General features: G+C 48.0%; 1 protein-coding gene across 2 annotated transcripts in view; it reads right to left on the bottom strand.

Moving 5' to 3' along the window:
- SFXN5 (sideroflexin 5) overlaps positions 1-26,351 on the bottom strand; it is a 97,860-nt gene that overhangs the window by 51,492 nt on the left and 20,017 nt on the right. The window contains exons 3-7 of one of the 2 annotated variants that reach the window (XM_050321068.1): positions 24,771-24,848; positions 8,962-8,988; positions 7,818-7,872; positions 5,733-5,758; positions 1,203-1,256 (exon numbers count right to left, since the gene is read on the bottom strand). In XM_050321068.1, coding sequence (XP_050177025.1) covers positions 1,203-1,256; positions 5,733-5,758; positions 7,818-7,872; positions 8,962-8,988; positions 24,771-24,848 — 240 coding nt within the window. Of the gene's footprint in view, positions 1-1,202; positions 1,257-1,599; positions 1,816-5,732; positions 5,759-7,817; positions 7,873-8,961; positions 8,989-24,770; positions 24,849-26,351 lie in introns of those variants that run through there. The other variant, XM_050321069.1, reaches the window with a different exon arrangement.

Below are 26,351 nucleotides of genomic sequence, written 5' to 3'. Positions count from 1 at the left end.
GTGAAGAAATTCTTCCTCATGTCCAAGCATCAAATCCATCCCGTTGTCAGGATGGAGCAGGAAGCCCAGCAGCCGTTTCATCAGCCACTTATTAAGCTCCAAGTTTCCCAAACAGAGGCTTCAGCTGAGGAACAGGAGATGAGCAGATGTACCAGCTTATGGATACAGATGGCATTGGAACAGAGAAGCTGTGGCTGTCCCATCCCTGGAAGTGTCCAAGGCCAGGTTGGAGTAACCTGGGCTGGTGGAAGGTGTCCCTGCCCGTGGCAGGGGGTTGGAACGAGGTGGTCTTTCAGGTCCCTTCCAACCCAAACCATTCTGTGATTCCAACACAGCTGTCTAAAAACAGGTGGGGGGAGCTGCCTGCAAAACCCTGGATGAGTCAGGATGCCTCCAGCCACTCTCCCACTCCCAGCAGGTGAAACCACACGGGACGTTCCGATGGATTCTCAGCTCTGCCGTGCTTTTAACACACCAGGCACATCCCACCCTGCTTTGATGTTCCTTAACTGCCACAATTCCCTATCATCACTTACGCTGCAGACAATAAAAAGACATCCACCACCGAAAATTAAGTCTGAAAATAACTTGTTCCTTCGTCTCAGCGAGCGCTGAAATCGCACTGGAGTGGCGTGTTTACTATGGATGTAACTCATTCACGTGCACACCTCCTCCCCGTGCTCCTGATTCCCAGAATTTTAGTGGGAAATTACACCAGCACCTCCCTACACACAGACTGTTTTTTCCCAAAGCTCCTGCAGCAAACTGAACACCAGAGGTCCTCGGCTTTGCAGGGCCCAGCTGTTCCCTAGCCCTGCACAGATGTTGCACTCCCAAGGGGAATTCACCAGGGAAGATCCAAACTACGTGACAGGGTGTCCTCAAATCAGCAGATGTGCCAAAATTTTCTTTTTGTTTACATTTACACCTGTACGAAACGGGTTCAAAAGGCTGATTTTAAATTTTTTGGACCATTCTGCCTCTTCCACTGTGATGGCAAAAGTAGTTGTGGGATAAAAATGGACCCAAGAGCTGGTTTATAGTCCTTTCCAGGCTTACCAAACCCTTCCCTAATCATATCCAACCACATCCTCCCACTAAATCATGACCAGAGCAGAACAGCCACGTGCATCAACTTGTCCTCCAGGGAAAATTCCACTTTCATCTCCCCCACATTCCCCACCCATCCCAGCAGGTGTTACCTGCCAAAACACAGTGGATGCCAGCGTCTGGTTGGGCAAGAGGAGACCAACAACCTGCAAAGAGAAGAGATTTTTCCCCATCAGTAAACGCTCTTTTGGTTTGCTCTCAGTGCTCTCCCCAGGCGTGCAAACAGCCGAGCTTATTTCTAGGCTTGAATAAATTATCTTCATTTATGGCTTTATTTAATTTTAGTTATTGAACTTCCCATCAGCCTCTGGCTCCTCAGTTTTCCAGTGGTGAAAGAAAACGGGTGATGCAAAGCTGCCCATGAAAGCTTTGCATCTTTGATTACTGCTTGTAATACACCTTGGAAATACTCTGGCAGCAAAGATCAGGTCGTTAAAACACCACCAGTTCCTCCATCCAGGTATTTCTGGAGGAAAACACAAACATTGCCTGAAGGCGAGAGTTCAAAGTTGTCACTACTGGCAGCGAACGGGGGAGGGGGTTTCCGATTTTCCTTTGGCACGTTCCCCGGTTCGAAGCACAAGAAAGAAATCCCGTTTGAACATCTGAGGACAGGAATGCCACCTGGAAGCACATGTGCTCCCGTTTGGGAGCCTGGATTTTGTTTCGAGAGCCTTGTTGATGTGTCATATCCCGAGCTGTGAAAACTCCTGCCCGGGTTAGGAGCTCGGGGTGACGATCACCGTCTCCCAGAGGCTCCCAGCAGCTTGTCCCAGCACATCTGGCCAGATGTTCCCGGCTGCTGCCTGAACGGCGATGCCACAGGCTTTGCAAGCTCACCCATCTGAGGTCTCACAGGTGTATTTTTCCTGTCCTTGGGACGTGTCTCGCTCCACCACATGGACACACCCTCCGCAATCCTCTAAAGACCCATCTCTGACACACAACCTGCCTTGTTTTATGGCACTGTTTCCTGTTTTACGGCATTTTTTCCTGCTTCGTGGCCATTTTTCCCTCCTATTTTATGGCAATTTTTTTCCTTTCAGAGCCTGAGATGTTGAAGGAGAGGAAAGGTATGCAAAGCAAGGGGACTCCCAACGATAAACCCAAAAAACATGGACAGGACGACGGGCTCTTGGGTAAGAGACAGGTAAGATGAGATACTTCCTAACGTCACTGTCATTTTATCCCCTCCTGTGCCTTAAATGCCTGCTATTTTCTGAAGAAGACTGTTGCAAAACCACAAGGAGTACAAAGACTGAGCAAACTCCTTCTAATTCCAAACACGTTTATTTTCAGGACACTCACGTCTCCGAGGCGTCTGGGCAAGAAGGCTGTGAGCTCATCCCCACCCTCAGCCCATCTTCTCCACCACTTTTCCTTTCACTTCAGTCCTTAAAAAAAAAAAAAACAAAAAAACCCACAAAACCCTGCCAGAAAACTTCCCCGTCGCCGTCGGAGCCCCGAGAGCAAGGCTGAGCTCGAGCTGCACATCTGCAGCAGCATCAGTTGAAGAGGAGGCAACTTCGACCCTCCCTTGGGAAGGAGAAATGCCACCGAACAAAAGGGTGGCGGGGTTGGGCGGCCTGATTTCGTTTGCATCTTTCCTTTCTCCTCCTCCTCCTCCTCCTCCTCCTCCTCCTCCTGCTGCTGCAGCTTTTCCTCCTCCAGCCTTTGGTGAAGTTGCAGCTACTTTTTTGTGCGTTGGCCGAGCGCCAACCTGTGCAAGTTACACTAATTTACCGCTTCCATTCAGCGCCCAGAGCTCGTCATTAATTACTCCGTCGCCGCTCGCAGCCAAACGAATTCAACAGGCGAGGAACCTCCTCACCCCCAGGAGTGACTTTCCCCCTGAAGCCAGCGGGATAATGAGGCTCTGGAGGAGCGGGAAGACGCCAGGCAGGGACTCACATTGTCAGCTGAAGGCTGAGAGCCGAGGGGGGAAGAAGAGGGGAAAAAAAAAGAAAAAAAGAAAAAAAAATACATGGAGGAAAATAAATAAATAAAAAAGAGCACCCAAAATCTGTATGACTGAAAGAGGCACGTTTAAATGCAAACTCTCCATATGTGCAAGAGTCTGTCAAGAAATGTACAATTTCACTTTTAATTACTGTCAGGGGAAAAAATAACTAAGAAGGAAAACAAAATACAGGGAGGGAAAAAAAAAAAAAAGGGTTCTAAACACCAGTACCGGCGACAAAATTTAATTGGTGATGAGGTGTGAATGTCCCTTTACGGCCCCAAAGCCAGGGCTTGGACATCTGTCAGCTCTGAGCAGCCCGAGCTCTTCTATTCCAGACCCCAAATCCGAGAGTCATCTCACCCCTAAATTAACCTGGGTCTTCAAGGGCACCTTAAAACCCCATCAGGACCCTCCCGGTTTTAAATGGACGAGGAAAATAAGGAGCTGAAAGCCGCAGCTGGGCACAGCTGGGGCGTCTGCTCCGTCTTCACCACCCGGATTTGAGGCTGAATTTCCTAAACCCGGGCAAATCTTCCTCCCCTCGGAGGAGGAAACACAAACCCAGGGGAAAAGGCTCCAGCCCAGCAGCTGCTTGGCACATCTCACCCCTTTCCAGCGCAGGGAGGTAATTCCAGCGGCTGGATTTGCTCCCTCCTGGGCTGAAAATGGGTAAAATGGGTAAAGCCAGACTCTCCCTACATTGACATCCCCATCCTGTCCCCCCGCTCTGCCACCGCAGGCGATCCTGGGGTCAATCCCCGAGCCCGGCACGGAAAAGGGACGGAGGCTGAAGGGAAAAGCAAACAGCTGTAAGCGAGGGAAGAGCAAACAGGATTTGGTGGTGTCAGGGGAGCTGCCGCCGGGGCCAGAAAAGAAACGATTATTTTAACAAGACCCTTAATCTCTTTCACAATGAGCTCAACCAGACTGAATTATTTTGCATCGGCTACCGAAGAGGAGGGGGGGGGGTGTGAATAAACCCCCCCCGGGCACAGCCAGCGGATGTGTATCGACTGATGGGCCCTAAACCTGCTCATACCCAGCCCGATCACGTCTCCGGGGTGGGGGTTCAGTTGACCCCCAACACCAGCAGGGCTCTGTGGGCAAGGACGGGCTCAGCCCGAGCCCAGCACAGCCTCTCTTGAGGAAATCCCATCCCCCCCTCTGTGAAATACAAGACTCAAACTGTTTTTATGCTGGAGCAGGCTGCCAATTTTGTCACTAAATTTCACAGATCGATTGGCATAAATGTTACATTTTAATTTTAACATTTGAAACGTTTGGGTTTTTTTTTTCCTTTTTTTTTTTTTTTTTTTTTTTTTTTTTTTAAATGACAAGAGGTTCCAGTTTATCCTTTACAGATAGTGAAATTGGGCTCATCTGACAGCTCTCGGCTCCTCTGACAGCTCTGGATTTGGGCCGATTTCATTGTCAATTTGATCGTTAACTCATTTTTGTTTAACCTTTTCTTTTAAAATGCCCCATACAAAGTTGCCACCAAACCTTTAAGCACCACAACAAATAGCAACAGCCGTGATGATCCCTGTTTTTAGGACTTCCAACCTCGTTATCACCGTCGTTATCACCTCGGGAAAAGGTTGTTACCTTTCACCAAGTCTAAGCCACGGTCCACTGGGGTCTAAGACTAAATTTAGCGTGTCTTGCTCTTTGAACCATTTTAATGTGTGATCTAAAAAGCTGAACCACGAGCTGGTGGCTTTGAGAATCGACCGCCTCCCGACACCAAATTTCTGGGGCAAAACTCTGAGCCTCAGTTTCCCCGTTCCCACAAAAATGGGGTTAATGAACCACTCCCGTTCCCGGAGACGAGCTGAGGTTTCAGCAGGAGCAGAACAGGCAGAATCATCTCCCTTTTTCTATCGAGAGCACCCAAAGCCTTACGAATCTCACAACAACAAGCACAAACTCCCAACACCCTCAGGAATAACCCCAGGAAAACGCTCAGGGATTTAATTAACCAAGACGGGAGCGCACGACACCGGCCCCGCCGTGCCGGAGCTCGTCATGTTTGGGAAGAGACTTGTAAATCATGTAAATGAGAAATAAAAGTGTCCAAAGCTGAAATCTGAGACTTGCAGGAGTTGCATTTTGCAGGCAATGAGCTCAGCTTGGTCTTCCCTCTCCAGAGGGAAAGATGAGGATGTTGGAGGAGGTTGGGGGAACGAGGTTGAACAGATAAAGAACCTCAAGCAGAGGTTGGGTTAAGAGATAAAGAACCTGATACAGAACAGATAAATAACCTTAATATATTAATAGATAAAGAACCTCAAACAGAGGTTGGGTTAGGAGGTAAATAACCTCATCTATAATAGATAAATAACCTCATATTAAATAAGCTTAATATATTAATAGATAAATAACCTCAAGCAGAAGTTGGGTTAATAGATAAATAATCTCATATATAATAGATAGATAACCTCAATATATTAATAGATAAATAACCTCAATAGTAGATAAAGAACCTCAACCAGAGGGTGGGTTTTACATGATTAAACCCTTGTTAACATGAAGTGGGAAAGGTGGGAATCCTGTGGGAACATGTCACGAGGTGATAAGGTGGAATGTGGAGAATTGCGTGCTAAAAAATGCATTTCTTGGTGCTCACAAACAAAGCGGGGAGAGATGTTAAAATACTTACGATGGGTGTTCCAAAAGGAATGTAACCTATGAAGAAAAAAGAGCTTAATGAGTTTTAATATGTGATTTTTGGGAGGGAAAAAAAAATCCCATCTAAGACATGTCTCAGTTTAGGGAAGAAGCCACACCTGGCATGATGAGCTGCTCTCACTTCAGCACCTCCACCTCACCCAGGGACATCTGGGACCTACAACAACTGGAGCATCCTCCTGGTTTCTGTCCCATCTCCTCCCCATCCTTTATTTGCTTTTCCTGGGTTCTGAGAGTCTCCCTAGAGCTTCAACCCTCTCGATGGAAAAGGTGACTCCAGTAAACCCAGCCTGGGCCTGCTGGAACTTGAGAGGGTGTTGTTGTGCTGTTCTGGGCAGCCCCATCTCCCATCAGCAAGGCACAGGGATAGGCAGCTCAGAGCTGGACCTGCTCCACTGGGACCTGGAGGAGCTGGATCCTGCCGTGGCGGCGCTGACTGAGCTGACCCAGTGGATTCCTGCCATGGAAAAAGGGAGATCCTGCCCCCCTTCCCAGGCTCAGGCAATCTGTTCCCTCCCTCGTGCCAGCTCTGTTGCTCACCAGACCCTCCCACAACCTCCCCCAACCCAGCAGAAAACTCTGCAGCTCTCTGTGCCCCTTCCCCTCCTGCTGAGCCTGCTCCCAGCAGGAATAGCATCCTGAAGGTGCTCATGAAGCCACCTAAGAAGCTGCAGAGCCCATCCCAGGTAAGGAGCAGGACAACCTAAGTGGGACCTCCCTCTTTCACCATCTGCTTTATCCACCTCTCCACTGGTGGTTTTATACCAGGAGAGCTCATTTATTTCGAGGTGAGGTGAAAAAGGATGGGGGTATATGGTGAATAAAGTGTATTTTCATCATAGAGGAGAGAGGGACTATTTTAATCCCAGGTAGGGGTTAAAGCTCTCTAATACAGAGACAAGTCTTTACCCCAGACCTTGCTGAGCACCACGAAAATCAAACATTTCTTCACATTTTTCCCCCGCTAAGCCTGCCAATTTCTGTGCTAATTATAATTCATCTCTCTGACTTCCACTAGAAGGTCTCGGAGCATTTTTCCAATATTACTGAATTAAACCATCATGGAGCCAAGGAAAGGGCAGAGACCTGAGAGGAAGAGAAGCTGAAAAGACAAATACTGAGCAAGGCAGCAAAGCTGTGGGTCCTGGGTTCTCTCCACCCTCACCATCATCCTTCTTCAAGGAACTGGAGGACAAAACCCACCAACCCTGTGATTTCTTTCCCCTGTGCCCCGTGTTCAGCAGAAGATGCTCCACCAGAAAATATGGGCAAGGTTCTGTTTGTTTAAATAGATCCCTTGGGAGAGGAGGGATTCACCACCGTGATCAACCCACAGCACAGGCAGCTGTGGACTCGTGAATGGCAGCCCAGCTAAGCCATGGAGAAGTTGATCCTCCCTGGAATTCCAGTGCCATGGCTGTGAGGTGTCATCACACGTGGAAAAAAGAGGGCTCATCCCATGCATTGAACATCATATATGGGCATGAGGTTCTGGCATTTCCTACAAAATTGAAATGCCCTAAATAGTGACAGAAACCCCAAAAATGCTGGAAAAGGCACTGCCTTGAGTCCATGTTGGAATAGGAATTCACTCTCTTCCTCATGGGGAAAGGAGGAAATGTTAAGGAAATAAGGAGAGGAAAGGAAAGGAAGAAGAAATGGGAAAAGGGAAGGGAAGGTTTGGAAAGGTTTGGGAAGGTTTGGGAAGGTTGGGAAGATTTGGGAAGGTTTGGGAAGGGAAGGTTTGGGAAGGGAAGGTTTGGGAAGGGAAGGTTTGGGAAGGTTTGGGAAAGGAAGGGAAGGGAAGGGAAGGGAAGGGAAGGGAAGGGAAGGGAAGGGAAGGGAAGGGAAGGGAAGGGAAGGGAAGGGAATTATTAAGCACTAGATCTCTCAGAGACAATTATGATCCTCATATTCCTCGCTTGCAAAGGGATTTTGGTGTTGGAATTACTTTCTGATCTTGGTCTAAATGTTCACAACATTCAATTCAAAAAGAGGAGAAAAGCCCCCAACATTTTGTACAAATTCCCAGTAAAATTAATGGCACAAACCATACCTGACATTCGGAAAGGCATGAAGATGGTCTCGTTGGTGTCGGGATGGATGATGGCCTGGAATAATTTAGCACAAATTAATCATTCAGAAGCAAATAATTCAACCTGAAATACAAAGAGTGGCTCTTTCTTGGTTCTATAATGTCCCCAAAGGCCACCCAGCACTGTATCTTAACCCCAGCAGGGGAAATGCAGATTTAGGAGGGGAAAAGGCAAACTGTTTTCTGGCCCTGCCTCTTTTCAGCATCTCCACTGAGGTGCAGATCAACGTCCTGGCTGAATCTCTGCCACAGGAAAGGTGTGGCAGAGGGGTGGGCAGGGCAGGGCTGTTTTCTTGGGGGGGAATGAGGATATAAATCACTTTATTCTGCTCCTGAAGCAAATGGGTCACAGGAGAAACCCACCAGGACTGGGGTGGCCCAGCCATGAGGGATGGATTCAGTCTGAGGAACATCTCCCACATTTCCAGGTGTGGATTTGATCTGAGGAACATCTCCCACACCTGCAGGTGCTGTAGGAAGCCTGAAATGCTTCTTCAGGATGATTTGGGATAAAAACATACGGGTATGGCCCACCTTGGATGTCACCATAAGAGGCATCCAAACAAAATCCCACATGGGATTTGGATTTGCCAGATAATCCAACCTTTCTGTGTATCCACAGCTCCTCAGCCAACTGAGGTGGCTCTGGACAGCCCAAACTCCATGGAAATCCTAAATCTGGCTCATTTGGCCCATTTTTTACCCAAATTTTCCAGCGAGCCCAGGGGGCTGCACTGGCATTAAATGGCTGGGGATGAAAAATCAATTCCCAAAGGATCCAGGATTGGAGAGGAGGAAGGCACAGCCATGAGCCTTCCCAAAGAACTGTCAAACTATTTTCAAAAGACTGGAGACAAGAAATCTCTTGACTAGACAGGAAGGAGAAAATGAAGACATCAAAATATATAAATATATATATATAAAAAAAACAACTCCGGCTCTTTGGTGGCAGAGTGTTCTCTGCATTTACATTTCCATGGCAAGGCAAAACAGCAACTGGCAAAGGGAATAACGGAGAAGAGGAAAAAGGGGAAAAGCTTAGGGAAAAAGGGAAAAAAGCAGCAAGAGTTGAAAATAATCAGGAAATATTCAAAAAGTGTATTACCTGCTTGATTTTTTGAGCTCCCCACAGCTAGAAAAAGAAAAGAGAATATTAAATTAAAAAACAAACAAACAAACAAACAAACCAAACAAACATGTAGTTTTACCCCAAACCCCAAATATTCATCTTGGAGTAAATGAATGTGAGGAGTAGGTATGAAACACTCATTTTCTGCATCCTTGCAGGGTGTTTTTAAAGACCCTTCACACACCCCGAGCTCCTTGAATCTGCGTGGACAGTGAGACTAGCAAGGCAGAGACAATGTTTTATTTGCACTGAATTATGTTGGGAAGAAAGAACAACAACAGCCAGAGTTCCCATTCCGAGATGAGCTTTACAAATCAAAAATTCTCTGCCACACGTAGATCTCAAGGTAAATTTAGCACAGCCCCTCCTTGGATGAGCTTCCTGCGGAAATCGAGGCTTCCAGGGAACAAAGGTGCAGCAATCCCTGCAGGGGTCTCTTCAAATGAAAGCTGGGTTCAGAATAAACAGAATAAGCAGCACTGGTTTTCATTCTTTGCAGGGCAAATGCACCGAAAAATGCTCGTGGAGAGGAAAAAAAAAAGTCATTTTAGCTCTGACTGTTGCTTCGTGAGAGCATCAAAATACTCCGATCCGACTCAGATCATGGAGATCAATGAGCCCTGAGGAAGAAACATCCTACATGAGGGCTAATGAGTAGATCCACAACACCAAGAGATGCTCTGGAATACACATAAACCCACAGTTAATAAAGGCAGAGGTTTTTCCTCCAAGAATTACACCGAGATGCAAATTACAACCTCCAAGATCAAATAAACGTTGATGTATGTGATTCTAGACTAGGATGAAAATCCAGCACCCTGAAATACCACAACAGATAATTCTGGAGATGGGTGAAAAACCAAAACTCCTATAAAATATCCCACCAGAACATCGTTTTTTCTCTTAAAAACTGTTCTGTTCAGCTCAAGTCTGGCTTCATCTCCCCGGCACCGGCGCGTGTTCCACCTCTGTCTGACAACCACCGTCTATTTTTGCTCTTCCCACAGGTACTTGGAGTTGCTAAAACCACCCTTTAACCTTCATTTACAGGGAAAAAAAAAAAAAATACAAAACTGCTGCAAGCCAGGAGCTGTTCCCTTGGCAAGGCACGTTTGCCAATCTTTTAACCACCCTCGTGGCTCTTTTACATCTTTCCAATTTGTCAACATCCTCTCGAGTCGAGGACGCCAGAAACCAGACAAATTATTCCAACAACAATTGTCCCGCAGCCAATCCAAGGGCAGGATAACCTGATGGGTTCTGCTCTTGCTGCTGATAAAGCTGAAGATGGTGATGGCTCTTTTTGGCTCGGGGAGCTCATGATTCCCCACCAAAATCCCGACCCAAGTGCTGGGTTTTTATTGCATGATAGACATTCATGCTCCAGAGCTCATCATTTTTAGGGGATTCATTAAGCCCCAATCTTCACCTGAGGTTTAGTGCCTTCCCCAAATATAAATCCATGGAAATACTGGTGGAATAAAGTAATTAATGTATCACAAACAGCACAATTACTCCATTATAAATAGAGTAATTGACCCATTGATAGCAGCGACCCCGATATTCCACTCCAAAGTCATCTCTCACCCCAGAACTGAGGCTCCGTGATGAACTCCACCATGAGCAATGAGCTGCTGGGGTATCTAAAGGTCACATACCCACAGGCTTTTTCCTGAGGAAAAATTCCCTTTTAAAGAAAACCATTATTCCCCATTTTCCCGTTGGAAAGCAGAGGTTGAAGGACATGAAGAGAAACAGAGACAAGAAGGGTCCACCTTCATCAATCCGAAAATCCCAAGGGTGGGAGGCTGCACACCCAGACAGCTCCCAGGGCTTTTCTGCACCTGCCTGAGAACTTCCATGGGGTGAAGGTGGAACTCCCTGAGGCGCAGGTGAATTCCCAGTGTATCCCAGTGGCTGCCCAGAACTCGCTTCTCCTCAGTGTGAAACGAAACCACGGGATTTTCCTCTCCAGCAAGCAAGCACTGACACAAGCAAAAAGGAAGAGGGATGGTTTCCCAGCCAGCTCCAGGGCTTTTTTGGTCAAATTATCTAATTTCATTAATTGATCCCAATATTTATGCCTTTTCCCGCTGCAGTGCAAATATTGTTAGAACACGCGATTTCATTACTTCTCAGAAAGAGACTTTACAAGATGCACCTGATGAGTCACCTAAAGATTCTGCCAGCTCATTTTCACTTTTTTTTTCTCCTCTAATTCATTTTCTGTCTGCAGCATTTTTCAGTAGCTCCAGTTCCCTGACGAGCCTTGCCAGCCAGGGGGGCTCGTTTCTGAAGCGAGGCTCTATTTTTGCCGGGGATTTCATTCACGCTCTCTCCGGCCATCTTGGAGAAACAGCCAGATTTTGATCTCATTTACACCAGCGTGAAAGCAGAGAATCCTCGCTGGAGCACGTGGAAAGGCTCCAGATTCGTGCTCAGCTTGCCTCAGATCAAGTCTGTGATTGCTAAATATAATCAGGCTGGACTGGGAGGGTCTCCTGGAATCATTATTTTCCTTTGAGGGCTCAAAATGGTTGGTTTGAGGGCTTTACCATCAGTCATAGATGGGATTACAGCAAAGACATCCAGAGGACAAGAAGCAGGAGGGTTGGAGCACCATTAAGATATCCACCCACCATCCCAAGCAGGCAGCAGTGGACAAGCATATCCAGCCTATGGCCACTGGAATCTTCCCCCAGGACAGATTAGGCTCTGATTTTGATCTCATTTACACCAGTGTAGAAGCAGAGAATCCTCACTGGAGCACAAGGAGAGACTCCAGATTCATGCTCAGCTTGTCTAAGATCAAGGCTGTGATTGCTAAATATGATCAGGCTGGACTGGGAGGGTCTCCTGCAATAATTATTTTTTTCTGTACATAGGCTTTGATGGCTCAAAATGGTTGGTTTGAGGGTTTTACCATCAGTCATAGATGGGATTACAGCAAAGACATCCAGAGGACAAGGAGCAGCATTAACATATTCCATTATCCACACACTTGTCCAAGCAATGGACAAGTCTCTCCAGCCTGTGGCCATTGGAATTTTCCCCCAAGACAGATCAGGCTCTGCTTCCCAGAGATGTCCTTCATGGACATGGAGGAATCAGCTCCAGGACAATTCACAAGCAGTCTCAGAACAGGCATTTCAGGACACTGGACTGCTGGGTGAGATTTCCATCCATCCTTCCCAGGTTTCTCTTTCTGTTACAGTGTTTTGAGGAAGAGACATCCCCCACCTTTGTCCATCACCTGCAGCAGAGCTTTAAACCCCCTGAGCTCTGGGGTCCCCAGCACAGGGAGGATGTGGAGCTGCTGGAGAGAGCCCAGAGGAGGCAGCAAGATGATCAGAGGGATGGGGCAGCTCTGCTGTGAGGAAAGGCTGAGAGAACTGGGATTGTTCAGACAAGAGAAGCTTCAGGGTGACCTAATTGTGGCCTTCCAGTGCCTGAAGGAGCCAGCAAGAAAGGTGGGTAAGGCCTTTTTCCAAGAGCAGTGACACAACAAAGGAGAATGGATTCAAGCTGAAAGAGGGGAGGTTTTAGGTGGGCTATGAAATCTCCCTGTATTTAATAGGAGGGAGGTTCATCCCTTAAGGAGATCTGGTCCCCTCTGTACTGCTTTTATAGTGACAGGTGTTAAGTCATAGATTTGGGCTGGATGGATTCTTTAAATAACTCTTTTTTTTTTTTTTGAAAATTATCTCTAAGCTACGATTCTGCTGCTAAATAAGGAATGCTAATGAATGTCCTGACAACCAAAGATCATTTCTATTCCCCAAGATTTTTTCCAGTCTCCATCTCCTCGTCACAGCCTTAGTTCTCTTCAGACTGTGGTGGTCTTTTATGCCCTTCCTTAAACATCACAGGGTGATGTTTCTGTATAACTGAGTTCACAGAATCATGGAATGGCCTGGATTGGACCTTAAAAATCACCTCATTCCAATCCCCTGCCATGGGCAGGGACACCTTCCTCTAAACCAGGTTGTTAAAAGCCCAGTTACTCAAAGGCTGGTGGTTGTTTCACCACCCTCATTGTAAAACTTCTTCCTTAATTCTAACCTTAATCAACCCTCCTTCAGTTTAAAACCATCAGCCCTTGTCCTATCACTTAAGAAATGATCTTAAACCCAGGGGTCTGTGCTCTGGGCATGCCACACCAGGAATAATTCTATGGAGAAAAGCCCTTATTGACTAAACACATGTTAAACACACACAAGGACAAGGCACAGTTACAGCCAAAGAGCTAATTAGGTAGATGAGCTCAGTGTGTAAGAGAAAACACAGTGGTTTAGGTCCTGCAAAGTTAGTCCTGCTTTGTCAGGCCTACCTGTGTTAGACTTTGCACCGTCACACTCCAACCAATCTACAAAATTCCCTCGGCAAGGACAAGGCCAAAGAGCAAACAACTGGAAAAATGAGCATTTTTAAGCAATTTATCTCAACTGTCCAGTCAAGTGGGCACATGGTTCCACCTCTAAATCTGCTGATCCCCCCCTCCTGCTCCATCAGGGCTGCTCTTTCACGAGACCCCTCCTGCACCCACCAAATCCTGCTTTTAATAAGCTAACAGCCTGGAGTTTGCACCCCTGTCAGAAACTGCCAGGAGTTTCACACTCTGGGAGTCGTGAGGTTTATTAAAGCAAAGCTCAGCTTATCTATCCCACACTGAATTCCAAATATCGGGTGCTGGGAGCCGAGCGTGTGATGCTGCAAAGCTCGTTCCGAGGTGTGCTTTTCCCAATAATCCAAATCCTTTAAATGATATGAAACCAGAGGGGGAAAAAAAAAAATTAAATTAAAAAAAAAAGAAACCTTCCTCAAAAGGAACAACTTAATGTGCTTGGGAAGCTCCTGGAGGAACACATCAGGGGGATCTGGGGTCACAAGGGATAGAGTGATGGCTCTGCACAAGTTCTAACTCCATTCTGGGTCCCTTAATTGGGAGTAGGACACCAGGGGTGGGACTCATCCTCTCTAACACACATCTACAACAAATGAAATACCTCCTGCAGCAAATTCTCTGGACTCACTGCACTTTGGCCAGGGATGTGGTGGAATCAGCAGGAAACACAGATAGAGGAGAACATCCATCCCTGGCCTCATCCCTTGAGCCCCACTTGCTGAAATAGGGGCTCCACCCCAGACAAGGTGCTTCTCACTGATACAATTTCACCTTTATTTCACTCTGCTTCTGAGATTTTTTTCAATTGTTTTTAAGTTTCCAAGGTCATGGATCGAGACCTCCCAAGCTCCCACTGCACTGAGCCTTCCAACACGTCATCACCTCTCCCAGCACCACGAGGCCAGGTTGGACAGGGCTTTGAGCAACCTGGTCTAGTGGAAGGTGTCCCTTGGTTGGGAAATAGATGGTCTTTAAGATCCCTTCCACCCCAAACCATTGAATTATTCCACTATTTTCCCTGCTGCCTTCCTAGTTATTCAAGGCATTAACGGCGGTCGGGCCCCTCCAGGCATCACCTCTCGGCAGATGACACCAAGGCAAACAAACACCTCTTTATTTTTAGCATTTCACTAAAATTAAGCACCAGTTGCCAGCTGGAGGCAGTTTGGTGCAGCCTGACAGAGCCACCCCACGTTCTGCTTCGCTCCCCACCCGTGCTTTCTCCCCCAGCAGTGTGATCACTCCTGCTCCGCGTGGCTTTCTCCCACTTCCCTCCAGCTTCAGTCCCAAAATCCCACTTCTTGGAAAGTGATATTTAACACAGAGACAAACAAGCTCCAGCCAAAGCATTCAGGGTGGGGGCTGGAGGCTTTTAGCAAGATTTACAATGGTGGAAATCCCAGAGCTTTTGGGTCCACGTTTAATGCCACCTGAATGCCTGCAAACCCGGCTGAGGTGCCCAACTCCACCTGCTAACAGATATGGGATGTGCTGCCTGGCTTTCCTGATACATATGGAAAACAAGGTAACAAAAACCACTGTCTACACTTGCTCCTCAGTGGGAACTGGAGCTTTTCCAACCCTGCTCCTAAAATCTTAATGTTCAGAAGGTTTTAGCTCTAAGGAGATAAAGCTCCACACGAGGTATCTCTACATTTTCTGCTCTCACCTGGCAGGGAAATAAGTCAGCAGAAGAGGCTCCAGAAGCCACTGCCCTTCTTGGATGCCAATGGAAAATTCCTTTGCTGTCTTAAGCATCGGTGACTCACAGAATGGAATCATGGAATCTGGGAATTGTTTAGGTTGGAAAAGCCCCTAAAGATCATCGAGTCCCACCATTCCCCCAGCACTGCCAAGGCCACCACTGACCCATGTCCCCAAGTGCCACACATGGTTTTTAAATCCTTCCAGGGATGGGGACTCCACCCCTGCCCTGGGCAGCTGTGCCAGGGATGGACAGCCCTTTCCATAAAGGAATTTTCCCAATATCCAGCCTAAACCTCCCCTGGCCTCCGCTGGAGGCTGTTCCCTTTCCTCCTGTCCCTGTTCCCTGGGAGCAGAGCCCGACACCCCCAGCTCCCCCCTCCTGTCAGGGAGTTGCAGAGCCAGAAGGTCCCTCCTGAGCCTCCTTTTCTCCAGGCTGAGTCCCCCCAGCTCCCTCAGCCCCTCCTGCTGCTCCAGCCCCTTCCCAGCTCCGTTCCCTTCCCTGCACACGCTCCAGCCCCTCAATGTCTCTCCTGGCTGAGGGTCCCAGAACTGCCCCCAGGGCTGGAGGTGCCTCAGCAGGGGATGGGCAATGCCCTGGTCCTGCTGAGTCCCAGCTCCTGCCCATCTGCACATCCATAAAACCTTTGGACAAATCCACACGTTGAAGAGCATTGGCTGAGTCACCTCCCTGTGCCTTGATGTTGGGAACCACATTGGAATCCACGAGCAATTCCAGCTCAACACACGGATTTGCACAGATACAAACCAAGTGTAGGTGGAACCAGAATCAAGTCCTGACTGACAGCATAAGCCAGCACTGAAATAACACTGTGCAGCCTCACAGCACTCAATAAACATTAACTAATTAATCCTCCCAGCATCCTGCTGCAGAATAAGAACCACTCACTGAAACCCATCACTTGCACCAGGGTTGGAGAAGGATTTAGATACCATTGGTATCTATGTTGGTACCACTGGTATAATTTGCTTAATGATACCATCATTAAATCATTTGATTTGGGAGGGACCTTTAAAGGCCATCTGGTCCAACGCCCCTGCTTGGGAAGCCAGGTTTGTTAATCCAGCTAGGTTGCTCCAGATCAGATTTGCTTCATCTCATCTCATCTCATCTCCTCTCATCTCATTTTAGCCACATGAAGCTCGCAAATCTAATCTGATTTGTAATCTAGACGTGACTTTAGATAAACTCCCTTAATCCTGAAATGCTGGGCTGAAACAAAGCCAGCTGGTAACCGAGAAAGAGCATCAGGAGCAGCATCCAGTGATTCAGAGAGGGTTCTTTGAGGGGCATTAACCTACAGCTCCTTTTGTCCTCTGATGATGCCTAAGATGTCCAGCTCGGTGCCACAGAGAATATTTAGATTGCAGAAGACAGAAAAGTCCAAGTTCAGCCCTTGGAGCAGCAAACTGGCATTTTCTTGCCAAGAAAAGGGAGCAGCAGGACAAGAGATATAGCAACGGTTTATCAGATCCTGCAAGAGACCAGAGGGGAAAAAAATTACAGTTTACTGCAAATGGGCCTCTTCGCTCTTCATCAACACTGTTAAGAAAAGCCATTATTCCCCAAAAGGGTTCCTGTTTAGTCTCTGATAGATTCATTGTTCTCTGCTGTGTCTGGGACGGCGTGAGCGGCTCTTCCCGCTGCTAACATGATTGAGGGAAGAACACAGCAATAAATATATGCCCATTAGGCTGCTGAGCCTCTTTTCACTTCACTGATACTAATGGGGAAGAAATGAAACAGTTTCAAAACAGCAAGTTGCCAAAACTGCATTTGGAAAGGCTGAGGAGTGAGAAGTCACAACTGACACACCACGGTTCGTGCTCCGCCAACGCTCGCAGGAAGGGGCTGGCTGGAGAATAGCAAATGTCTGTCTCCAAGGGACAAGTTCAAAAAGCTGCAGTTTTCATTCAGCTTGGGGTTATTTTTAATTTTTTTTTTTGGTTCTTTTTTTTTTTTTTTTCCCCTTCCAACCACCCCCCTGATGCTGAGGGGTGAAGCTTCGAGGGCGGAGCTAAGGGTACAAAAATCAGAGTTGTGTCGCTGAGACCTTGTTTCCCAACAAATAGATGTTTGTGGATCTTTAACACGATGTACAAGCAAACACACAGTCAAATGAACGGGCAGAATTCCAACGGTAAATCCAGGGGGCTGGGTTGGACCAGAGGACCTCCTGAGGTCCCCTCCAGCCCGAACCAGCCTATGAGGCTGCGAAGAGGAAGATGCATCCAAAAAAAAAAAAAAAAAAAATCTCAAAACCTGGTGTCTCAGGGCTACAGATCCACAAAAGATCCCCAGCTCAAGATGTTTATTCTTGGTTTTACGATGCCTGGATTGATTTCCTACCTCCACCACAGGTTTATCTCACCTTCAGCAGCTCGAGCTGGCTGTTTGTGGCACCACAGCCCCACCACCCCTCCCGATCCGAGGTGTGCACCCCATCCCTTGCGTTGCACCAGACAACGTAGAGCAGAGAGGAAAATACAGGGAGAGTCAAAGACATCAAGGAAAGCATTTTGGGAGTGGGGGAAGGGAGCTTTAGTTTTTATTAAGATCAGCTCCCTGAACCAACCAGCTGTGCCAGTGCAAGGCAGCAGGGAGGTGGGAACACATGGCCGGGAGCAGAGACATGGCAGGGCTGCCTCAGAGCTGCCATGGCATCGCACCTTCCCTGCAATATTCTGGGCACAGAACACACTTGTGCCAGTTCACATCTGAAATTCCAGGGAAGGATACATTTAATAGGCAGCCCCTTCGCTGTGGGGGCAGCTTTAAGCGACCCCCACAAGGCTCGGGCTGGGTACGCCCAAGGGCGGCTTTGAACGAAGGGCACGAGTTTATAAATCTCTTCTTGGCATTAAAAAAAATAAGAAACCTTGCAGGGAGAAAGCATCACTCACCCTTGAGAGTCCTCATTCAAGGCACATTCCTGCTATTCTGTGGCTCTTTACCTCTCTCTGCTGGCAGGACCACAGGGAGAAGCCGGGGGTGCCAACCTGAGACGGGGACCGAGGGGACAGAGGGGAGGTAGAAGAGGATGATGAACCTTCATCACTGTATTTCTTAGACTGTACCCTACTTCTCGCTTAGACACTGAATTTTTAGGACAGACTGGTATGAACCTACAAATGGAGCAAATCAGGGCTCTGATCCCAACTTCCACCAGCCTGAAGCATTCCAAATATTGAATATTTGGAGCACTATTAGGCTGATGAGCAGTGATATTAAGCAGTGATACCAAGCTGAGAGCTCAGCAGCTATTTCCACCCCAATTTCAAGTCCCCAACACGATTCAGCCCACAAAGGGCACGTTTTGCTGGGCACGTCAGGAATGCAGTTCTGGCGTGGAATGACTGCAGGAAATTCCAGCTAGGAAAAATAAACTACAAGGTGTTTTTGGGGAGGAACCAATAGACAAACCTGAAGTTCCTCATGAAATATCCCTCACTGCAATCCCTCCAAGGCAGATCTTTGGTGCCTAAACGTGGACAGCCTTGAAAAGGGTTTTGTTGCCGTGCACATTCCCGGAGCACAAAACTCCCCCCGAGAAAGCAGCTGTGTCCTAACCAGGGAATGATTTCCATCCCTCTGGAGCCGATAGCCGCTGAGTGCTGCTTCCCTCAACTTTTCCCACTGCTGACATGCCAGCATCAATCTGTTCCTCCAATCTGTGCTGGTCTGTTGGACAGGTTGGGAAAGGGACTCGCGCACACAGAGGACACAGATGCAATCCCACAAATTAGGCAAAGAAGCCCGAGGATAAAGGACAAAAGCCACATCATTATGCCCTGCAGTTGGTACAGCCTTTTGCTTTGAGGCTAAACCCCAGCACCAACATTCCCAAAACAGGGAAAACGTCCATGTTTAGGCAAGCTGGCTCTTCCTCCTTGTTTATCAGGCTGATATTTTCCAGCCCTTGTTTTTCAGAGGAGCAAATATCCCCCCTCGAACGAAACCTCTTCTGTGCTCCAGCGGAGATTCCCTCCAGGAGGCAGTTTGGGGAATTGCCTGCCCTGTTTGGAATTGGATATGTTACAGTCTATACCTTCTGCTGCAAATTGGCTCCCGGTGCACTCGTGTGTGTGTCATTTTCACCTACCCACTCGCAGATCGCACCAGCCACCGGAGCTCCGGGCGCGGGGACGGATCCCGGATCCTGCCAGCCCTGGGGAGCCAACCGTGGAGCCACCATCACAAGTGGCTCCAGGACTTCTACCACACACACACCCCTCTCTCCTGCAGCGGGCTGGGAGGAAGGTTGGCTTAAGAAAAAAAGGTTGGTTAAGTACAGTGAGGTCACTTAAATGAGCAACTTGGGCTGGTGGGAGGTGTCCCTGCCCCTGGTAGGTGGGGTGGAACTGGGTGGTCTTGAAGGTCTTTTCAAAGCCCAAACCATTCCATGATTCCGTGGTTAAAGAAGGAGCACAAAGTGCAAAGAATGTATGAAGGAATTCTTCTAGAAGGGCAGTAAGATGTTGATGCTGCCAGGGCTGGAGCCCCTCTGCTCTGGAGCCAGGCTGGGAGAGCTGGGAGGGTTCCCCTGGAGAAGAGAAGGCTCCAGGGAGACCTGAGAGCCCCTGGCAGGGCCTAAAGGGGCTCCAGGAAGGCTGGAGAGGGACTTGGGAGAAGGGATGGAGGGACAGCACACAGGGAATGGCTTCCCACTGCCAGAAGGCAGGGAGAGATGGGAGATTGGGAAGGAATTCCTCCCTGTAGGAGTGATGAGGGACTGGGATGAGTTTCTCAGAGAAGCTGTGGCTGCCCCTGGATCCCTGGAAGTGTCCAAGGCCAGGTTGGAGCAACCTGGGCTAGTGGAAGGTGTCCCTGCCCATGGCAGGGGTGAGACTGGATGATCTTTAAGGTCCCTTCCAACCCTTTCCAAACCCTTCTTTGATTCCATGAATAGAACACCTACAGAAAAAGATGGGACATAAATGACAACTGTTTCTCCCATCAACATGAATCCTACATATTTCCTTTTTTTTTCTCCCACTTCTAAGGATCCTACTATTTTCCAGCTTCCCCTGGGACAGGCAGATGAAAGGGGACACAGGCCATAAAAGGACACACCAGCACTTGGAATTACTTACCCTCTCCATGAGCCAAAGGAAGACACTGATGGACACGGTCACCAAACAGAACCAAGGCACAGGGGGTTCACTAAACCCACCAGTTCACTTGGTGTTTTCACAGCAAAGATTTGTACTTCTAAATCATTATAAGAAACAGCTGTTTCCTCCATCACAGATCCTTTCTGGATCTGTGCAGTCCAATCACCCAACACTGAGACACCCAAAATCCCCCACCGGGAGACCAAACCTTCCCAAGGCTTTCAGGGGGTTTCTGCTCCAAGCTCTTCTCCAATCCTTTTAAAATATTTAACCCACACGACCGAGGGAACAGAAAAAACCACTACAAATAGTTGCATTACCAGGAATATCTTTCTATTTTGAGAAAAAAATATGAATTCATGAGCCTGTAAGAGAGGGAGATCAATGACAGTGTGGGGTATTTCCCCTACACTGAATATTTTGGGTTGGTGGGGTTTTAATAAGTGGAATGTGAACCACTCAGCTTTGTATTTAACAAAAAACAAGTCTGGTTCTTAAATATTTAAATAAAAAAAAACCAAGCTGAGCTGTAGAAGTGGAGACTGGAGAGCGTTTTCTTGCTCTGAATAAATCCTGATCGAGCAGCTACTTCTCCCCTGTTTTGCTGACTAAATAATTTGATACAGCAGCGATAAAAATCATGTTTTTAAAACATCTTTCTAATGTAGGGATAAACCCTCAATGAGGAGCTCTCAGCAGTCCAGCAGCTATCGACAGCCAAGGGATCAATTCTCCATTTTTCCTAATGACGCCCAAGAAATGGGATTTTACCACCTTGAGTCAATGGTCGTTTTCTTGAGCGGCAAAATCGCTCCCAGAGCAAAACCAAGAATTATTGGGTGAGTGTGAGAGACCTGAAAGGGGCAGAGCTGTAGGTGTTGGAAGTGTTGGTGTCCGGGAACCATCTCGGAGAGCGAGCCGCGTTGATTCTGGAAACCGCTCATGGGGAGCTGCTAAAAGTACAATTACGCCTCTTCAGAGCTTTTTTTTCTTTAATGATCACGTCTCTTCAGAGTTGGCTTGGGTTTTTTTTCTTTTTTTACCTTAAGATAGCCCCTAACTGTTCCACTTCAGCTTCATTTTGAAAAATCTGCCTGGGGAAGGCAGAAGAGAGAGCCTCGTTCCACGAGAGCCCTGTCAAGGAGACGCGCGCGGAGGAGATGCTTGACGCGACATAGCTTTAGGCTCTCCTATTTTCCATTTTTCACGTGGTGAAGCCACTTCAGCAGAGCGATAGAGCCCATGCTGAGCTGCTGCCTGCCATCCTTCCCCGTTCCTGAATGAGGGGAGGAAAAAAAAGGAGGAATTCGAGCACTGCCAAACGCGCCGCTCCGCCGGAGTGGATCCGTCGGGAGACTGGTGAAACGTTCTGTCAAAACAACCCGTCTCCTTGATCTCAAAGCTGATATTTGAGGGGGGGGGAGCATCGAGTTCTCAGAGAACTAATGCTTTAAAACTCTGCCCAGGCTGCTATTTTTGAAGTCTTGGTTTTTTGGTGGTCGTGGTTTTCACTCTGATTATGAAACGCAAGACCATTCAGGCTGTCCCTTCTCGGCACGTGCTGTTCCCAAGCCATGCCCAAAGAGCCTTTTTCCAATGCCTTTTTGCATTTTTCAGGGGGGGTTTGAGCAGCTAAACCCAAATCAGCTCTTAAACTAAGAAGATAAAGCCGAGTTCTGCTCTCTTGAGCATCACTGAAGTTCTGCACAGCCTTTTTGATGAGTAATGACAGCAATTTGTCCTCTCTCAGATACAACACGAGATGAGCCAAGTCACTGCTCCAACTCACACTTCTTGCCCACGGTGAACACAAAGGGATTAGCTCTGATGACAGTCAAAGAGGGGGAAAAAAACCCCCAAAGTCAGTCAAAAATCAAATTACCACTCATCTGCTCTCTCCTGCCTGCCTGTGGCAACCTCTCAGTGCATCAGAGGAGTGTGTGACACTCAGTTATCAGCTACATGAAACATCAGATGGCTCAGTCCTTTATTCCAACATCAGCCCATGCAGGTGAGCCACAAAGTGGGCACCTCCCCAGAGCTGCATCACATCCCTTTCCCAAATCAGGACCAGAACAACTGCACATTGTTAATGCCTCGCAGCCAGAGTCCACCCTGCAGGCAGTGGTGCAGAGAAAAGGCATAAATGTGGTAAAACTTAGCCTGAGGAAAGCAAAAACATATTCTCCAGGTGTCTTTTGATTCAAATTTCACCTTCACCCAGATGGAACACATGAATGCCAACAGCATTTGATGATTTTGTCCATCTTCACTGGGCAGGCTCCTGTGAGCTGGGCTGGAGGAAAACTTCTCCACACCTCCAATACTGGGGGTAGTTCTGGGACCCTCAGGCAGGAGGGACATTGAGGGACTGGAGCGTGTGCAGGGAAGAGAACGGAGCTGGGAAGGGGCTGGAGCAGCAGGAGGGGCTGAGGGAGCTGGGGGGGCTCAGCCTGGAGAAAAGGAGGCTCAGGGGGGACCTTCTGGCTCTGCAACTCCCTGACAGGAGGGGGGAGCTGGGGGGAGTCAGGCTCTGATTGTCACCTGCTTCCAGGTGACATCTTCATCCTTTTTAGAGTGGTTGTGGTACCCTGGGCAAAAATTCAGCCTTGAGGGGATCTACTCACAGAATCATGGAATGGTTTGTCGCAGAAGGGAACTTCAAAGCTCATCTTGTTCCACCCCCTGCCACAGGCAGGGACACCTTCCACCAGCCCAGGTTGCTCCAACCTGGCCTTGGACACTTCCAGGGATTCAGGGGCAGCCACAGCTTCTCTGCCCAACCTGTGCCAGGGCCTCCCCACCCTCACAGGGAAGAATTCCTTCCCAAAATCTCGTTTAAATCTACCCTCTTCAGCTTAAAACTGAGCCAAGCTTTTACTACAAACCCTGTTATTCTTTACTCTGCTGTGCTGCCACTTCTCTGGGGAAGGCATTTCTGCCATCATTTCCTCTCTCCTCCTCTGCCCCACACCTTTGTTTCCCACTCAGAGCCCCTCCAGCTCGCACAGGTTTCCCCTCCTGCCAGTGATGTCATGACTGAGGCAAACAAACCCCACGATGCTTTTCCTTGCTCTCTCCCTCCGCAGTTCTGAATGAACTCTGGGAATAGCCTGGCTTTGTCACCGTGCAAAATGTAGGTCAAAAGTCTGCGTGGTTTGCACAGGGATGACTTGGGTGTCATCTGCCTGGAGGCAGATGGGAACTGAGTCATCTGCTGCTGCATCACTCCCTGCTTTTCTCCTTCCCCAACCCCGGGTTCTCTTTCCTCACCATCAGATTATGGCTGAAGGAATGCAGTGACACCAAAACACCAGGAGGGCAGTGCCTTGTGACGTGCAGGGAGGGGATGTTTCCCATTTCTTTCCTGTGGAAGCTGTGCCCCTTTCCCAACACAGCTCCTGCCACGCCAGCTGCCACTTTTTAAAGACAACACCAGTTTGAATTTCCTTCATTTACCTGCTGTGTTTGTCTTTCACGAGGAGAAATTATCACTTGGGAACAGGAAATAAAAATGTAAAAGAGGTTATTTGACCTACAGGAAGAAGAGTTCTCCAGCATTTCCACCACTGCTTTTTTTTGGGGGGAGGTTCCCTGGTCCTTTGGCACCCCTTGCTTTTATGCCCCCTCTAGCAAGTCTGCCAATCCATTCATCCTGCTCTTTATGTGACATTAAATTAAGTAGAAATTAAATATTTTGTGCTAGTTGCACAAACATGGACCACAAAAAAGCCCCTGTGTCCGTGTTGTGGTCAGGTGGCCACATGTGGACAGGAAAGGAAAAGAGTTTGAGGGAGTAGCCAGAAAATTCATGATTTTTGTTTCATGATACAGGTTTGGAGGTAAAAGGCTCAAAAAGCAGCCTAACCCTTCCAAAATCTCTGCTTCCACAAGTTCCAAATGTAGATAAATAGCAGCCAAAAGCCAAAAAAACAAGACTGATGGTCTCTTGGAGAGACCACCCAGCTCGTCCCTCTGTCTCAAAATTCTACCAAAAAACAACCCTTTTCTCAGTAACTGCCCCAAAAACTCTGCTAAGACCTTCCTATAAAGGTGGGGAGACAGTCCCACAACCTCCTGCAACTTCCACCCCAACAGCAGGAACATCACCCAGCAAGAAGCACCACTACTGATGGTACAACCTGCAACACGAGGACATCCAGAGGGTTTTGGGTAGGGTTTATGCATTTATTTCTGTGGAGAAATGACAATTATTATAACCAGCATGAACACTGAAGGAGAAGGGGGGGTGATGCCTCACAGCTGCTGCTACAAGAACCCACAGGACTGACAAGAAGGTTTCATTCAGCTAAAAGAATACAAAAGAAAATGATGTGATTTCGGGTTTAATTGGACGAGCACAAGTTTGCAAGAGAAGCCAGCGCAGGATTTCACCAGCAGAAACACCAAAAATACACCATCTGACCACAGACACAGCCTAAAAGCCCACCTTATCCTGCCCACTGTAACTGAAGGAATAATAATAATAATAATAATAACAATAATAATAACAATAATAATAAAGGTTTTCCCCTCTTACCTCTTTGTTGGTGACTCCTGGGGGCAGAGTCCCATGTTTGTAATCCTCCAACAGCTGCACTGCTTCCTTCAGGCGACTCTGCCAAGAAAAACAACAGTGGTCTGTGATCCTGGTCCTGAACTGAATCCTTTATGGATTAAAGGTTGTAAATTGTATTATCTTTCATGCAAACCTTGTCATAGAATCAGAGAAACACAGAATGTTTTGGGTTGGGAGGGACCTTAAAGATCATTTCCAACCCCCTGCCACAGGCAGGGACACCTTCCACTGGCCCAGGTTGCTCCAACCTGGCCTTGGACACTTCCAGGGATCCAGGGGCTTCTCTGCCCAACCTGGGCCAGGGCCTGCCCACCCTCACAGCCAGCAATTCCTTCCCAATCTCCCATCTATCCCTGCCCTCTGGCAGTGGGAAGCCATTCCCTGTGTCCTGATACTCCAGGTCCTTGTGAAAAACCCAATCTAAATCTGTCCTCTTTCAGCTTAAATCCATTATGATGGGTCCTTTTATCCATAAGATATAAAAGGAAAAAAAAAGATGTGGTCACTTGTTTCTGCTGGTTGGTACAGCCCTGCTGGTTTTTATCTAACAATAGAAGCTGGAGGAAAATAGTCAGAGGTGCAGAGGAAGAAATAAAAAGAGAAAACAGAAAAAACCCTTGCAACTCATCTATAGAAGTCAAAATAAAAATTGAGAGTCTCCAGGGAATCCCAGAACGGTTTGGGTTGGAAGGGACCTTCAAGACCATCTTGTTCCAACCCCCAGCTTTCACTAGAAGGTCTCCCTGTGGTATCAGAGATGTGATAAATCTTGGAGAGGAGCGATTTCCCAGAGGTTGAAATGAGTTTAAGGCCAGGCAGACACATCCTGGTGTGACAATGAATCCCCGTCACAGGCACTGGCATCGCTCCAGGTCACTTCAGATGAGCATCTCCCAGTGATGCCAACAGGGAAACAGCTTCATTTGGAGACCTGGCCTTCCCTACACCCTCTCCCAGTGCGTGTCCTGGGCAGGCACAGCTGAAGGGAAGAGTAAGGTAAAAGTCTCTCCATATCAAGCTTCTCCTTTAAGAACTCAGTGCTCCCAAAAAAGTCCTGTTCTCTCTAAAAATACCCAGTTGTCATTGCAGTGAAAGCTCGAACCTGACTATCACTAATGACTCAAGTCCGTGTTTGTGTTAATAAAGATCTTCCTCAAGGTGTGATAAAACAGAGGAATAAATACATTTAGACTGAAGTCAGACCTGGGGGTCTGCAGCTCCCTCATGAGGGGCAGCTCCAACCTCTGCTCTGTGTGAGCAGGGACAGCCCCCAGGGAATGGCTGGAGCTGTGCCAGGGCAGGCTCAGGGTGGATCTCAGCAGAAGGTTCTTCCCCCAGAGGGTGGTTGGCACTGCCCAGGCTCCCCAGGGCAGTGGGCACAGCCCCAAGGCTGCCAGAGCTCCAGGAGGGTTGGGACAACGCTCTGAGGGACAGGGTGGGATTGTTGGGGTGTCCTGGGCAGGGTCAGGGGTTGGACTGGATGGTCCTGGTGGGTCCCTTCCAGCTCAGGATATTCTGATTCCCTGATTTCATGCGTTCAAG

The sequence above is a fragment of the Myiozetetes cayanensis genome, unplaced genomic scaffold (assembly GCF_022539395.1).
Source record: "Myiozetetes cayanensis isolate MyiCay16 unplaced genomic scaffold, myiCay2020 scf26, whole genome shotgun sequence".
Classification (NCBI taxonomy): domain Eukaryota; kingdom Metazoa; phylum Chordata; class Aves; order Passeriformes; family Tyrannidae; genus Myiozetetes; species Myiozetetes cayanensis.
This window is presented reverse-complemented; position numbering and strand designations above follow the sequence as displayed.